The sequence below is a fragment of the Dermacentor silvarum genome, chromosome 11 (assembly GCF_013339745.2).
Source record: "Dermacentor silvarum isolate Dsil-2018 chromosome 11, BIME_Dsil_1.4, whole genome shotgun sequence".
Classification (NCBI taxonomy): domain Eukaryota; kingdom Metazoa; phylum Arthropoda; class Arachnida; order Ixodida; family Ixodidae; genus Dermacentor; species Dermacentor silvarum.
Window position 1 is genome coordinate 86,792,439 of NC_051164.1, and position 17,427 is coordinate 86,809,865.

Below are 17,427 nucleotides of genomic sequence, written 5' to 3' on the forward strand. Positions count from 1 at the left end.
TCATCAGCTCTTTCAGTTTAAGTAAACAATCGTGATATACAAGTTATTTCGTAATATTGCACATATAGGTGGCTTTGCCATTGAAACTTTTGTAAATACTAACGCTACTAGGTTCTCTGAACTCGATAACCGCCTTTTACCTAAAGTGCGCACAAACTATGGAAAGTTCACTACCACATTTGCGGGAATCAAACTGTGCAATTCTATTCCACATATCATTAAATCATCACCCACGGAGCATATATTCAAGAACCAAGTTAAGAAATATTTTATGCAACAACTCTCTTCATCCTAACAATGGACTTTTGTGATTGTAATAATAATAATTGACGTAGCCATAATACTACATGTTATATTACTCCCATTTTTATTGTATTTCGTTTCTGCATTTCTTGTTTATTACGGAAGTTTTCTTTGCCATTTTTTGTCTTACTAAACAGCCCTAATTTTCGTTTTTCAGCAGTTTTTAACTTTGGGACTCCCTGTAGTACTAATTATGTATACACTTCTTTGTAAAAGTGACATCGTTGATTAATAAACTTGAACTTGAACTTCTGGTATGCTGACTTGTGTCCACCTGGAACTACTTAGACATTTTACTTTGTGAAACAAAGCTGTGATGTAGGCTAGCTGGTTTGCAGTAAATACATGTCATGCAATTTTGCAACCAATCTAGGAGTTGTGTCTTACACGTGTGACTTTCTTGTATGACACAGTATGACTTCCTTAACATAATTGAAGTACATTGGAGAATTCACTTGAAGTATCTTGCATATACTGCCTTGGCAAAAACAATGATGTGATAAAGTGAAAGCACGGGCGAGTTATTACAGCATAATTGGGGTATTAAAACAGAGTGAAGGACAGAAGACCAGACAAAGAAAGACACAGTGCTGTGTCTGTCTCCCTATTTGTTTGGTCTTCTATCGTCCACGCTGTTTTAATATCCCGAGGATGATGTGATTCTCTGCGAATCTTGAGTACAGCCAAAGACTTAAGAGTGCTATTGGCATTGTGTTGCGTAAGTCTATGTTCACTACATCATAACATTGCAGCAAGCAAAGGCCAGAGTCTATGGCTCGGAAAAGCGGCCACGCAAGGATGACCAAAAGTCAAAAAGCACTGACAAAAAAGGTGAGCCTTAAGGCCTTTTCCTTTTCTTCTTTTGCTAAGAAAAACCGAAAGCAAGTTGTCATGCTTGAAAGAAGGAAATTATAGCTGGCACTTGACTGTCTTAGAAACGAGGCATTTGGCAACGTCACCCTGTGGACAACATCATGTGCCAACTGTAGTGAGCAGGAAATGCACGTGCACATTAAAAGGGCCCCTCACCTGGTTAAGGCATTGCAGACAGACAGGCACACCGCAGAGATTATGCACTGACGATTGTGTTTGCAAAGTATCAAACTGCCCCACGGTGCGTAAACAGCTCAAATTTCAAAGGAAAGCCCAGGTGCCCTTTCTCTTGGGGAGCCCTGCTTCCTGCTGGAGGATGTGCATAAACGCCTCTACGTAAGATGTGCTGCCTGCAACGTCACCAGTTATAGCATGCGACTTTTGTAGATCATTCAAGGCAGACCACATAAATCTGCCATTGTAAGTGAGCTACATTGCAAAAAACAAGAGAAGGAAAATAAAAAGGAGCCAGTGCTCATGATGTGAACATGATGAGGTTCCTCGGCTTCGGTATGGAGAAGACAGGGAAGGAATTTTGCTTATGGATGCTAGTTGAGGCAGAGGGAGAGAGTGTCTATGTTGGCAATGAAGCTCGCCCCCTGGCAGAATGGGGATGCAACATTTCGATTCCTCCTATGTCCTCTAATAACAAACCTTTTTGAAAAAAGTTGCAGTGGCTTAGCTCGGCTATGCCAGGATATATGTAGCGTTAGCAAAGGTTCAGCTGATTATTCTTAGCTTTCCTGGTTGTCTCCTACGCTCAACCGCTAATTGCCAGGCAACTACTTCGGGATCCGATGAGTCAAGCTTCTCCGTTCTTCTGCGCTGTTGAGCAGCATTTGCGCTCTCCTTCTCCATGGCTATACCACACTGGCAAACGCCAGTCAGAAGTGCAGCGGCTCCAGCGCAGTGTCAGACGGCGACTGCACAGCGAGCGCGCGCCGGCGCCAGTGCGTCTACCACAGCTACGACGTCACTCCTCTGGAATGCGCAGACCGGCGGCGGTGAGTCGCGCGCGGCGGCGGCGGAGTGCGCGAGAGGTGCCGGCTCCGGTGGCTCCGGTGCGCAAGCCGTGTGTCATCACTGATCCTTGCGCATGCGCAGCACGGCTCTTGATGTGCCGCGCGAAACGGGCTTGGCTAGGCCAGTGTAGCTAACGCTACAAAATTCTTGCGGTAAAGTTATCCCTAGACAGCATTTTTATAGAAGTTCCAGTGTATAACCAAACTTTGTGATCGTGCCTCATGAGAGGCCCTTTAAAGAAGATGGAGGTTCAGAGGAAAATAAGGACTTCAGGTGATCAGTACTGACGTCAGACATTCACTTTTGATTGCGATTAGGCCCGATCTGGATTGTGCTCGATCGGGATCGAGTGCTGCTCCATGGTGGCTTTCCATCGGGATCTTGCTCGATCTGGGTCCAGATATACGCGATCTATGCATTGTGATCGTAGGCTGACAACCTTGCAGTTCTGAGAGCTGCAGATGACCGGCAGATGATAATAGCCTTACCCACAATAACAAACAAAATAATATTCTGCTGAATATGAAAGGAGTTTTACATTACAATTTTTACACCATATTAGACTAACTTGATCAAGTGCTTTGGACTCATTAACAACATCTGGGGCGCTTGAGCTCGCCCAAACTCGATTCGTTAAACTGTGTAGCAGCGATGATTGTTCATCGCGATCAAGGAATTCGATCCATATCGGGCTTGATTGCAATTGTAAGTGCCCGTGTGACACCGCCAGTATAACAGTGGCTGAACAATGGAAGCCTCAAGGGAAACCTTAAAAGAAGCTGCCAAGGAAAGCAGTAATTGCCCTGAAAAAGCCAAGTCCCCTTGTAGAAAAGTTGGCTTCAGCAGCTGCCTTGTATAGTTTTGAAGAAGTAAACTATGGACACTGAGTGACTGGGAATTTGAAATGAAACCACCGTGCAGTGGACTCATCCTTCCAGCCAGAGCACAGCCCCAAGTGGGCTGCACTATCTGAAATCTTGGCCGAGACAAGACAAGAGAACAAGGAGCGAGGGGACCTCAACACTGTTTTGATTGTGGCTGAGGATGACCGGATTTGTGGTCAGCTCTCAGAGGCGAGTTTTCCATTCTTATTATTGTCATCTTCTTGGTTCACCACGGCCCACATTTATTAAATGCTTCTTAGCTGCTTCTCGAAAAGCTATCGAGTTTGAAATTGCTCTGGCAATATACCATCGCAGTAATGGTGTAGCAGATGTGTTTTGACACATTTAGTGTCAATTCAGCAGTTTCCATTGCATAAGTTATTTTGTTTGGGTTACCCGTGCTTATTTATTTTTATGAAACTGCGAAATTGTGTATAAAGTGAATGCAGAACACTAACTTGGACAGCAAATTGTACATGAGGGAACATACTCAGGCTCATTGGTTTGGCAAGGTTAATTGTTTCATTGCACCGGATGTTAGTGCTGTTGAACAGGACTGTCGAAGAGTTGAACAGTTTGGGCACCTTCTGCACATATCAAGTGAATATTCTAATAATACAGATAGACTTGCTAGGTCCTTTTATGCTTATTTTTAATGGGAGTTGAAGAGTAAACACTGCTTAAGTGGTGGATTGGGCTTGCTGGTTGGTGATTTATGACCGTGCTGTCCGTGTACCTTGTTTTTACATTGGATTCTTGTGTATGCTGTCTGGCACAACACCGCGCACAGGTGTTGTGCCAGCGTCGCGCCGCTGTCGCTACACTTAGCACTGCAGTATGGAGGAGCGCGAACGTAAGCCCAAACGTCGTGACTCTGATCCTACACTTCGAGAACGAGACGCGGCAGCCCAACGGCAACGCCGCGAAGCTAACCCCGAGCTACGAGCACGAGAAGGAGCAGCACGCTGGCAGCGGCAGCAACACCCCGAAGTGAAAGCTTGAGCAGCAGCCGTAATCGGCCAAGGAGCTTCACTCCATCATCAGCATTCACTTCGTAGATCGGCTGCCAATTTTTGATTTATGCTAACGTCAGGCATGTCTTGCTCTTTTAGTTGTAATGTCAGTGCTCATTTACGTCCTATGCTTTAAGTCATTTCTGCATCCTGTGCACATTGCTGGGCCAAAGAGCCTTATGCTCAGTGTAAACATTGCTTCTTACACTGAAGGAATTTGTCTTATATTAAAATTTTGTTCAATTTTACAGTACCTTTGTTCCGGTGCCGATTCTGTACTTTACAATCTCTACCGCAAGGCTGTTGGGGACAAAGATGGCGTGCAGCTTCCACCCCTGAGCCGCAGTGACGATGATGATGAAGGGGCTGGAAAGAGGAGGAAGAAGACAAAAAACTCATCACACGGACGAAGTGAAGAGAAAAAGAAAGGAAACCAAGATTCAGAAATGGTATTGCTCGATTAGCCAGTTTTGTTTCTGTTTGGAGAGCATAGGTGTGGAAAGCGTATTCTGCTGTGCTGCAGTATTGATGTGGCGACACCTAGCGACAAATTTCGTTACTGTTTTAGTCCCGCACGCGTGGGAGCAGTGTACGTGTAAACATCTTTTGGGCTCAAACTGCGCAAGTGTAGGGTGTAGAAAACCTCCTCACATCTTATGGATGCAGGTTAAATTTAGGCGCTTGTTTTGTGTGACCTATATATTTAACAGTCTCCATGGGCAGCCTTCGCAAGAAGCTGCTGCTAAGTCTTTCCAAACGGGCATTAATTTATTTTCACAAATACACTGATAGGCAACAACAGTAACCAAGCATGCTGTGAGGCATTTTGCAGCTTGAAACTGCGGAGTGACCGAACCACAAGGTAGTACAAGAGCGCATTATGTGCACCTAACAAAAGCATGGCTCTGACTTTTGGCTCATCTTGGAAAAACTTGGCTGCAGTCGCATTCATTCAAGCTTTTGTATATGTGAAACTACTATAAGCATTCCAGATGTGTGGCGTGTGATGATGTGGGGTGTTCGCATTTGCATGTGCAAAGCTTCTGCACACATGAGACTATTGGTCGGTCCGGAGCAGTTACCTCAGTCCATGAGTGATTGCTTGGATCACACTTAAATTTCACATATCCAAACCTGCCAGAGAAAGACAAAGTGCTCTGTGTTGGATGACAGCCAAAATTATGAATCGCAGCTGGTATTTAATTTTCTTTAGTTCATGCATTTTAAAACTTGCAGTTGAATTTGTGCTTCATGGTGTATCAAGAGAGATCATCTACTGGGAAGGCTGAAATTGTGGCATTCTTGAGATTATTGACTGTGGAGGAAATTGACCCAAAAAGATCAATGAAAAACTAATTCGTGACCATGGGACACACGAAAAAGAAGAAAAAACAACCCTGCTCCAGATTAACCAGTGAAGTTCAAGATATAGCCAGCGTGATAGATTACACAGCTGAAAATCGAATAGCAGGTGTTATGACCAAGAGTCACCAAGGAAGTTGAAGTTAAAGTGTCAGATATCTTGAAAACAGTGTTCTTACGATTGACTGTGATGCCGCTGTGCACAATCACTGTATTGTCGCTATTTGTCAGTAGTTTTTTAGTGAGTGTTTTGTGCCAAGAACTAAGAAAATTGCAATTAGAGGTGGCAGACTTCTTGAAAACCACATTCTTGGGATTGACTTTGACATCAGTGGGTGCAATCACTATTTTCATTATTTTGTCACTACTTGACAGTCGTTCTGTAGACCTGTTAATGATTTGAGTAGTGTCAGCACCTACATTGTTCTGCATGTTTATTCTGGGAGTAAAAACCTTATTCACATTTTTATTTTTTTTGCTGACAACCCACTGTGTGTTACTGCACTTAATGTTTGTAACCGTAGATCATTAACATTGGCGTTAAACGTTTTTGGGATGTGGTTTCACAAGAAAGCCTACTTTCAGTCCAATTTTGACTTGCAGCGAGCATAAAAATGATGCACGATGTTGGTTGCATACACTTGTACAGATAGCAAAACAGAAATCCAGGCTGTGTGCCCAGACTGGGGAAATATTCTGCTTCCCCTCGGATACCGTGTCCCGTAAGCTTTTAACGCCAAGTGTACATAGAGTGCCTTGCATGGATATACAGTCTACGCTTGTTACAATAGACCCGTGTACAACAGACTTTCGGACATAACGGACCATATTTCAACCTTAGTTTGGTCTACCTACTTTAGTAATGCAATGAAGTTCACTTTTAACGGACCTCGCTACACCAGACTATCGGCTACAGCGGATGAAATTAGCAGCAATTTTTTCCAAATGGGGCGTATAAAGCGTACTTTTGCTGTGTTGACACGGACTGACAACAGATTTGCGAGGGTCAGCCAACAATGGTGGCTCAATCTCGTGGGCGTGCGCGCGAGGGAGGAAGGCGGGGCGGAAGCGTGCCGTATCTTGAAAGCGATCATATCTTGAAAGGACAAAGTGCGCTCAGTGCCAGTAGCTTCGTATGCGCTGTGCTTTCGACGTTTATTTTGCTCACTGCTGCTGCTGCGCTTGCTGACTGCAGCCTTTTGACAGCGACCTTTTGTGGTGATCGAGCGAGATGTGCTCATGTTTACCTGTACGCGCATGACACCGTGCTTGTTAATTTAGTTAGTAAGCGAATGTTTACAACTTTATACGTCTGATAAAACTACTATCTTTACTTCGTATAGCTGTCTGCTAATCTGCTATCGTAATTGATGCTTTGCCTTTCAAGTAAGACTGCAACCTTTTTTTTTCTTTTGTTTTCTTTCGTTGTTTTTTTTTTTACTTTGGACATTCGTCACTCACTCTTTGCAATAACGTTGTTAGACTTCGCTACCAAAGTTTCGGAAGTGAGACGTTTCGGATGTTGTGGACTTCTGATAAAATGGACATTTTTTGCCAGATTATGATGGTTAGTTGTAATGACAGTGTACTGTAGTATGTGCAAAAATTGTTGCTGTAGTACAGACAAAAAAAAAAGTTCTCTTCACTCGTTTGGCAGTACTAATATAATAAAAGCTCTTTGAATGCCACACAGGCCATTCATGACATGCACTGAAGATGAGTAAGATGCCGCCGCTGAGTTAACAGCCATTGCATGGAAACAACATGAACCTTGTCAGGTTGCACAAAATCTTGTGTTCCCGTTTTTCACGTCGTGAAGGAAGGATCTGACATGACGGAAACAGAGACGGAGGGAATGGAATCGCCACCCGCCTTTCCCAACACGATTTTCCACCCGCTGAAGTCTGCAGAATTCGCTTTACAACAGCTGCTTCACTCTGTCGAGCCAAAGTACATCATCCTGTACGACGTCAACATTGCGACGGTGAGAGAAATTGAGGTGAGTTAAAGTGACAGGAGACAGCTGTGGCTGTGAAGGCTCGTCATTTTTCTTAATTACTCCAGTGAGACCGCGCGTTTTAGCATACCTGCCAACTCTCCCAAATTTATCGTAAACTTTATGAACTTGGGCTTGTTTTATGAATGTTGCATCAAGTTTTACAGGAAATTATTTTTGTTTGCAAAAATGTATTCGCACATCGGTTGCTGTACCTTCTGTTGCACGCTTGATGGAAAGATGGTAGATAGGCACTTGTTTTGAGCAAGTTTATTCACACAAGTTCTTGAGGTAGGCGAAATTGCCAACTGCTAAGTCGCTGAGAAAGTCACATTGATCTAGAAACAGTTGTGTTTGTTGCTTGTCATTATTTGCTGGTCTAAGACGTGGGCTGAAGGCAAGGTTTTAAACAAAAATGCATGCAATCTCTGTCCCTCCCCCACTCCCGCAGAATTTTACTAATTGCAAGTTCACCTGTTTTCAGGTATGGTTTTAGTCATGTTCCTTGGCACTCCCTTTGATGAGGAGTTACTCTAGAAACACATATCTCTAATCAAGTGCTTTCAAGCAGATACCGAGAGTGCCTGGTTACGACTTTCTTTTTTTCGAAGTAATGCTGAAGAGTGTTATTGAACTGTTCAAGAATATCAGGGTAAAACTTGGTCATAAAAAATGGGTTGGACTGCAAGGTTGTAAGTTTATTTCCTGGTCGTGGTGGCCTTCTAGATGTGAGGGCATGGTACAATAAAAAGAAAGTCCCTTTTTGAGATGTCAGCCTTATCTTTGGCAGCATGAATGTAAGCATATAGATGTGTGTGTGTGTGAGAGAAAGAGAGAGTGTTTTTGAGTGCTGTAGTCAAACGGGACTAAGGCCGAGGAAGAAGTATATATAAGCATGTGTATTCAAGACTTACTTGTTCATTGCAGATGTACCAGGCCACCAGAGCGAAGGAAGTGCTACGCGTGTACTTCCTCATGTATGAGGACTCCATAGATGAGCAACGTTACCTCACTTCACTTCGCCGAGAGAAGGATGCCTTCGAATTTCTCATCAAAGAAAAAAGTGTAAGTGCATGAGGTTTCATTGTTCAGTACACAGTCAGCAAGGTGTGTGCCTAGATTATGGGAAGCAACTGAGGGCTTAAAATTATCGTTGTGGAAATGCACGTACTAATGAAGGACATGGTTTTAAACTTATAATCAGTATAGAAATCCAGCAGTAGAAAATTCTCGCTGTATTTACACGCTAGAAATCCCACCTGTTTCCCTCCCCTAAGAAACTCGCCATCCTTCTAGCCCAAAAATAACTTCTACGTTAGGATATGTATGCCTTAATCCCCCCCGTGTCTGCTCCCATCCTGATAATCCTTTTATTGTGAAGGAAGTCTCTCCCTAGAGACTGTGGTGTGGGGCAGCCCTTATATCTTCCCTCACCTAGGCTTGAGCTCAGGTACCTCAATACTCTGTGAGCTGTACAAAGTGTTCTGTTCCAGCATATACAGCAGATGTTCACCATGCATTCATCTCACTCTGCCCGTGAACAAGGGTGACACAAGAAAATTCTACCCACTGCCATGTTATGCAATGATAAAGCAGACAGTCATAAATGCTGGCTCATGAAGAATAAGTTTTATAAGCCACTGCTTTGAGCCTTGGAGGGCCTGCAAACTTTTTAAATACCCGTTCATCACGCAGGGTGAATAGGTAAGCTGTGGCATTAGGGTGCTCTGCAAACTTTTGCTTGGGCAAGCAGTGTCTCCAGCCTTCTTGTGTTGCGAAATTGATATTTTGCTTGGAAAGGGGGTTGTGTACAGTGGTTTAGAAAATTGTGGCAGTTTAGCTCAGTGGCTATGGTGTTCTGCTGCTTGAAGACAAGGTCAAAGGTTTGATTCCCAACCATGGTGCCCACATTCTGATGGGGTCGAATGCAAAAATTTGTCGCAATTTCATCTGAAAGGCGAAGCATCAATTGCGATAGCAAATTTGTAGAGAGCTATACGGAGTAATGATAGTAGCTTTATCAGCTGTTTAAACTTGGACATGCAGCAGCACCGGCAACACGCAGAACTGTTGTCGACGCCGTCGGCGTTTTGCCCGTGTTTGCAAAAAATGCGTGCGGCGTTGGTGACTGTTGCCGGAGCCTCTGTTATAAATAGGCACTTGGTGCCGCAGCTAAACGTCGCCTCTCTTCCCTCCCCCCCCCCCCACGGCCTTTCGTGCGTCGGAAGAAGGCGCGTTTGCTCTACATATATGGTGATTGTAAAGGAGGAAAGAGACACCTACTTCTGCAGCCCTTAAGGGAGCACGGCGCAGAACGCGCGTTTGTTCTCCGCCGTGGGTTCACTCCCCGTGAAAGCGCGCGTCCCTCGCGCCCTTTCACTAGCACATACAGCGTTCGGCGGCGCGCGGCGACGATTTCATATCCATTGACGTCATGCTGAACCTCACGGCGACGCCGACGGCAGAAATCTGCTTTGGAGTGTCCATATAATTGCTATCGCAATAAAACGCTTACGTACTTACATTTAGGTGCACAGTAAAGAACATCAGGTGGCTGAAATTAGCCTGGAGCCCCCCACAGTGGTGTCTCTTATAGCTTGTGCATTACTTTGGGATGTTTAACACCATGATTTGACTTGATTTTGCAGATAATGGTGATACCAGAGGAGCAAGATGGGAAGGGAGAGTACCATCCTGACCTTGTGGATGACGTCGGAAAGTCGAATGAGCCAGCCAGCTCGCGGAAGGCGGGCGGTGCAGTTGCCCCCGTGTCAACATCTCGCAGGGTAAGTTTCTGCGGTGGGTTGGAAAACCACACAACTAGCATTGCTAAAGAAGTAGGAGCGTTTGGTGGCGCACATGGTTTTTTTCCATTTCGGAAGTGTTTCTTGATAGTCATGTTTTCATTGTAGTTGCTAGATCCTTTGGAGTCTCTTTCGCTATTGCCATGGTTCTCCAATACTTTTCTTGACTTTTCTTGCATGAAAGGATCTCTGGTATGCGAAAATACTGTCAAATCAGTGATGCCAGACTGACTTGACTGTAGTTTGGGTGTGAAATTCGAATAAGTGAAGGTTCAGCCCTAATTTTCTCTTTTAATAATTGTTCTTTCGCTGAATAAATTCAGTTTTGAAACAATGAGCTGCCGTTGTGTGTTCCCCTGTAAAATGCCTTAAGGCCAGTCTCAAGTGAAATGCTACATATGTGCTTTAGCTGGCTACAGTGCAGACTTCTTTGCACAAGCCACAGCTTGTGAGTTCCTACTGAGGAAGAGAGAGAGAAAGGAGGTTTATTTAATTAATGGTAAAGAGGCCGGCATGATCTAGAACTACTTGAGCCTCTAGACGGTCCTTCGCAGCCAAGAATGTATGTAGCAGCGTGTTACTCAATAGTTTCAAGTAGAATGCAGATAGCTGCTGAGAGGCACAAGATAGCAGTGTGCCACTTATACTGCATCATACCATCATACCAGGAAGTGTAGGAATTCGGCTGGTTGTGGCAGGGGCATGATTTGAGATATTGTTGCTCGTGGAACTAAATAGTTCTGCCAGTCAGTTGTCTGAAGCTTGTGTGGATATTGTGATGCAGTTTTATGTGTGTGTATTTCTCAGCTGTTTTTGTTTTCTCTCCTAGGTTATTGTGGATTTGCGTGAGTTCCGCAGCGAACTGCCTTCGCTCATTCACAGGCGAGGAATCAGTGTTCAGCCAGTCACCATAGAGGTAATGCAGGACTGCTTCTCCCTCTGCAGCACCAATCTGCATGAATTTGTTCGTAGCCTCTTTGCACACACTGAAAATTTTCAAATTAATTCAGATTTACAGTTACAGCTCGATATACCAAACGTCACTGTAATGGAATTCTCAATATAACAAAGTATTTAACCTTTTACAACTTCCTATCCATAAAACACCATATATTTAGAACTGCAATATAATTAAGTGTGTTTATACACAAATTAAGTATAATGAAATTTGACTAGTGCCGCTTCTAAAAGATGAGGCTATGAAAAAAATTGGCCGCATATCTGCTTGCTTCGCTGTAAATGATTTCGAAAGACTTCTGCTGCCCCTGATGTGCAACACCCTCTCTTCTCCCCCCTCCCACTCCTCACACTCTTTCTCTCCCCTCTCACTCCTCCCATGATGGATGCAATAGAGGTTTTGCTGAATTCAATTCAAATTTCCCGCGTTCGCCCTGCTCTCGTGCCATCTGATGGGATCTTTTATTACTGTTGGCTTAAAACCAGCTACAGAGTCGCGGCTTCAGTTGGCGTGTTTTTAACACGTAGCGTCTCTTCGACACCATTTCTAACGCATTGATTTTTCATTTACTAACATAAATACTAGTCGAACGTGTATTCTTAATTAAATGAACGCTGTGGATCACGGTTATGTACATATATTTTGCCTCAAAAAGCTAGTTCCACGCTTGTAAAATCTGATGAAACAGCGGAGCACTGCGTGGGTGTATAGCGTAGTGGGTATAACGCTTGCCTTCGGACCGTGAGTACCCGGGCTCAAATCCCGCCTCTCCCTCTCTCTTTCTTTCTGTCTCTCTCTTTCTTTAAATGTCTCTCTCTCTCTCTCATTTTCTCTTTCTCTCGCCCATAGCAAGTTCTGTTACAATCGTTGGTACAACGCAACGATATGGTTCCCATAAATGCATGTTCTACTAGCGTGGGTGTAGCCTAGTGGTTATGACGCTCGTCTTTGGACCGTGGGTACCCGGGCTCGAATCCCGCCTCGCCAAAAAACTTTATTTTATTTATTTATTTATTACTCTCGCTCTCTGTCTGTCTCTCTTTCTCTCTCTGCACCTCCTCTCCTCACGCTTGGTTTTGGCCGGGCGGTTGAATCGAGTGACAGACGACAGACAGACAAAAGTTTTTCGCGTTGAGGTGGCCCAAGAAAGGCTATCGTCTTTAAACTGATGTGCATACTAAGGATCACCTTCATCCTCTTTACGTGTTATCTTCATTATTGCACCAATCACTGCAAGGTTTTTTAAAGTAAGGGGATTACCCTGGAAACTATGTTAGTAATACTTGGCATACTGCGACACTGCTTGAACCTCATTGTAGACCTGCAAATTAGGCTACATTGCCATTGTAAAATAGATGGTGGTGGGCTGGGTTTTGCAAGTCTTAACAGTTCTTTTTTCTTTTGTGAAAAAAAAAGAAAAAAAGTGGCATGTGCTCATGTTGAAGGAATAAAGCACAGAGAAGCGGACCCAGTTTTTCTAGGAGTCATAGGTTCACGCAATATTACTGATGAATCAGCCATTTTTCATAGGCATCTCATTCCTTGTGTAACATTGCAAACCCTTATTCACCCCCAAAATATGATGTAATAGCAATATCTATTTCAAAGGCAGTCACAAACAAGAGCAAAAGTCCCCAAGTCGGCCTTTTTTTAAAAAGCCTGGTCGTGACAACATTGGCAGCATTGCCACCTGCTGCTGCAGTCTTCCTAAACCGGTATAGCATTTGTCCCTTACAATAGTAGAGTGCAAAAATATTGGAAAGGCTGTACGTTTTTCACCTTGTTTCTTTGCAACTGTTTTATGATCAATCTCATAAGAAGCAATATGGCAGTTGAAACTTTGCAAAACTTGGCTATTACAATAGAAGCAGCTTGCAGGAAAATGGCCGAACTTGTTTATTTAACCAAACCAGTGCACAGTGAATTCAGGAACTTAAGTTACTAGCCCGCTTGCTTAGTTTATGTGGGAATAGCCACTCTACCACATTCACTATGATCTGGGTCATGATCATCATTCTCCCAGTGCAGTTGTGCAGGGCCTTCCTGTAGTGCACAAGCTACAGCTTTGCTAGAAATCAACAGAGGGGGAAAAGATCTTGTTATACTTCTGATTGGACACAACATGGCGACATCGTTCTGGAGCTTGAGAAAGTTTCAAAGCAGTATGATCCCTCGGTGACTCACTGGTGGATCACAACACACCGAAGTGATATGACATATGACTCAGTGGGGAGTCATGAAACACAGGAATCAGGATTTCAAAAATTGCTGCCACAGCAAATGTGTTAAGGGTATATTCCTTGACGCTCACTTCATGATGGGGTATTTGGAAGTTTTTGTGTAGCATATCATATAAGGGTGCCTGTACACAATATTAATCCATATTGATTCGGTGTCAATATTTCCATGCCATTTCGTTTTAGGTTGGTGATTACATTTTGACACCGGAGATCTGCGTTGAACGCAAGAGCCTCAATGATCTTATCGGGTCCCTGAACAACGGCCGTCTGTATAACCAAGCACAGGCAATGTGTCGTTACTACAAGCGCCCCGTGCTCCTTATTGAGTTCAATCAGAATCAGCCTTTCTGCCTTCAGGTGAGTTAGCTGGAGTTTTATGATATTGTTCTAAATGCTTCACTGATGAACCTTGATAGGTTCTTAAATGAAGTGGCTCTTTTGCTTGGCTCTCTTCTGTTTTAAAAGAAAGTTTTGCAGGAATTCATGTTAGCATTATTATGCACTAAGGTCATCTCTATAACTGTGTCGAAGTCTTAATACCCTGGTGAAAAGCTGCACCTCAATCCGATGGGGCTTATTTACGGTGTAGCTCCCGCTGTGGTGGGGAAGCGGTAAATGGGATTGTAATACGATGTCCATGACATTGCAGGAATACATTTCGTACTCAATTCATCAAAGTCATTATTAAGTGAAACAGGTAGACTGTAAAGCACACTTTGGGCACTACATGCAACAGTGGTGTGTCTTTATATGTACACTGTGTTAGATGCACTGTAGTTGATGCACTGAGAGGGAAGGCTTTAAATGCAAACATAACATATTGTATATTGCTTGCACCGTGGGAAGAAAAACGGAGAGAAGCGGATAATGCTTCATCTTTGGATTACAGGGCAAGCACCTGCCATCGTCGGAGAATACCTCACAAAATTTCGTCTCGAAACTGATCCTGCTAACGATGCATTTTCCCCGCCTGCGTCTGCTGTGGTGTCAGAGCCCGTATGCTACGGCCGAGATCTTTGACATTCTGAAGGTGAGAGACCTAGGGGTCTTCATTTATACTCTAGGATTTATTTCCTTTTCAATTTGTTGAAGGCACGTCTGTGAAAAGGAATTTACCTCATGCACTGAACATGTGTACTGTGTGTGGCATTACATCGTGGACCAACTGATCAGTGGGCTTGAGTTAGCTGTGTAGGAGGGACGTGACGACGGCCGTAGGAGCCGTGCCGTCGTCCCTACTTTTACAGAAGGGCAGAGGCGGCGAGCCGAGCGGCGGCTGCGACGACCAGCGTGGCTAGCTTTTAGAACAGACTGCGCGAAGCCGAGCTTGCGCCTCGAGCACGCGCTGCGCTTCTTTTATATTTATCTTCTTTGACAGCCGGCGCCAAGGCAGCGGCTGAGAGCGCCGACCAAAGCGCCCCGCGTTGCTGCGTCGGTGGGCGCTACAGCTGAAAGTTGAAAACTGAATTGGATTGTCTGAAACCTGAGTGCACCAAAGATTAATGCACCAAAGATTACCCTCAGGGAACATTTGTCAATTTTTGTGACCTTTTCTTACAAAGAAATCCTTAGAGATAAAGTGGGCCCATCATGAGCACATGATGGATAGGTTACAAAACTGAGTGCTCCGGTTTATGTGTCCACAGCGTTAGTAGAAGAAAGTATGACTCAAACATTACGCTTGTATAAAGGTTGTTACAAAATTGCTGGCAAAATAAATTAGAACTTGGGCATCCCTTTTACTGAACTCAGTGAACGTAAGGCACTACTAATGCAAGGTAGATCAATTACATGATGTGTCCCTTTCTTCTTAAATTGTTCTCAAAATGGCATGCAGTTCCAACACATAAACTAGCCACCAGGCATAGAATAATTTGCTTTCTTACATGTTAAAATGTGACTGATCTGCATTTATAACGCGATAGCGTTAAGGGCCCCGTGTCGCAGAAAATCCGGCGTCGGCGGGGATACTGGCAACCGTGGCGGAGAAAATCATCCTGAACCACCCCAACAGTGCAGGCCCTCCACAAGGTGCAAGGTTTTGTTGAACAAAAATTGAATTTGTCGCAGTGAAATTCGTCAGAAAAACAGTAAAGTACGACTTAAGGGGGACGCGGCTTTCGCATCGCGATATTTGGCCAAAAAACCGATTTTTTGAAAATCACATTTTCAGTTTGTATGACTTCTTTTCTATTTTATTTCAAAATTTCGTCACGGAAAATCGCGCGGAAATGATGTAAAAAATGTTTATCGAAGCTAAGGTGGCGAGGAGTTTCTCGAAAATAGCGAAAAAACGGCATTTTTCAAGCCGCGATATCTCCGCAACCGCGTAACCTAGCGCCGCCATCTTGGTTTCTATGGATAGCGCGATTCTCCGTCTTCAAATCTGGCGCCTCGGCCAGCTGCACCAGGCAAGAGCAAGCGCACAGCAAGCAAAAGTTTCAAGGTCTCGCGGCGGTTTCTGATCGGCAGCGCGCGCCACGTGACTGTACGCGGCTCCGGATTGGTCTCCCGGGCGGTTGCCCTTAGCAACCGGCGGAAAGGTCGTCTGCTCGCCGCTACGGTGGCTAGAATCGCCGCGCTGACGGCGCTGAGGAGCCGATTTCGCGTCTTTTCAAGTCGTCGCTGCGTGGTTTAGAGATTGTATCTCACTTATGATAACGGACCGGCGCTCGCTTGTTAGAGAAACGAAAAACGTTGTCAAGCTCAGCCCTTCTTAGCTTGGAGAACGGCTCTCGTCTGTTATCATGGGCCGGCGATTGTTCAAGAAGAAACGCAAGACTGCGCATCAATTTGGTGCTCGTAAGTCGAAGCCACCGATCTCTAAAACAAAGTTAGCTCCGGCGACTTCAGCAGTGACAATGACGGTGGCATGCAGCGCGACGCGGACGTGCAGCTGAGCACCTCAAGCACGGATGGAACATCGTCCGCGCGTATTGGCGAAACTGTTCAGGAACCCAGCCGAAAAAGATGCAATGCGGAAAAAGAAAGCTGCAAAAGCTCATCAGACCATCAGGTCAGATGGTCAAGCGATGCCGCATCGCAAAGGACACAAAGGACTATAACCCTGGTGCCTATTAAATTTTGACAACTTTGAACCTTGTTTTCTCAGTACAGTTTTTTTGGCATGTTGCTCAGCTCGTGGAGCAGATATCTTGGTAACTACTTTACACATTTTGATTGCGTTTGTTTTGTCAGACTCACTGAACTGTACTTTAGGGGATAGCGCTCTTCTTTTTTTATCCTAGTGTTTTAAGAATTCGTAGTAGGGTTCCTTGTTTGCAGTGTAAGCGTGCTCACTGCAGTGGGACTGGAGAAAACATAAACTACAAATTTTAGTGTTGAAAAAAAAATTATTTCGAGAACGCTATCCCCTTCTGCATACATTTGGCTGTGCATACAGTATTTAAGAAACTTTTCACTTGATTTCGTAAATCCTCCAGTCCCTCCACGAGGTTCAAGAAAGAAATAATTTGTCTAGCAAAAAGTTTTCATGGTACCGCTTGGAAATTTTTATGAAAGCATCATAGAGCCATTCTTATTCTATGTACCAATTTTCATTGACATCCACCAAGAAACAAGAAAGTTGGTACCGAAAGCCGCGTCCCCCCTTAACCACAACCTACAGACATGGTGGCATCGGATTGTAATTTGAATGTACGAGAAAACGTAATTCTGTTATGAGGAAACTTAAACACAAACCCCTTTTCCAGCATTTCTACCATACCACCTACGGCGCGCTGGGTAGTTTACTTGCGAGAATGCTATCCGGATAGCGCTTGCATCCTCGGCCTGTCCTGCGCTTGTCAGGGCAATAGCAAACAATAATAAAAAAAGGTGCTAGGGCTCTCACATTCTAATATAAGACCACTTATATTGCCCCTGGAAAAACGTCTTCCCAGCAATGCATTTCTATTTAAAAGTGAAGATGACTTTAAGGGGATCAGTGTAAGCTTGGTCTTTGCAAGCTG

General features: G+C 44.3%; 1 protein-coding gene across 1 annotated transcript in view; it reads left to right on the plus strand.

Annotated features, from left to right (window-relative positions):
- LOC119433360 (DNA repair endonuclease XPF-like) overlaps window positions 1-17,427 on the plus strand; it is a 29,326-nt gene that overhangs the window by 7,899 nt on the left and 4,000 nt on the right. Inside the window, exons 11-19 of the mRNA XM_037700520.2 lie at window positions 1,056-1,134; window positions 3,121-3,272; window positions 4,348-4,545; window positions 7,278-7,457; window positions 8,382-8,519; window positions 10,103-10,240; window positions 11,088-11,174; window positions 13,640-13,813; window positions 14,346-14,486. Coding sequence (XP_037556448.1) covers window positions 1,056-1,134; window positions 3,121-3,272; window positions 4,348-4,545; window positions 7,278-7,457; window positions 8,382-8,519; window positions 10,103-10,240; window positions 11,088-11,174; window positions 13,640-13,813; window positions 14,346-14,486 — 1,287 coding nt within the window. The remainder of the gene's footprint in view (window positions 1-1,055; window positions 1,135-3,120; window positions 3,273-4,347; window positions 4,546-7,277; window positions 7,458-8,381; window positions 8,520-10,102; window positions 10,241-11,087; window positions 11,175-13,639; window positions 13,814-14,345; window positions 14,487-17,427) is intronic.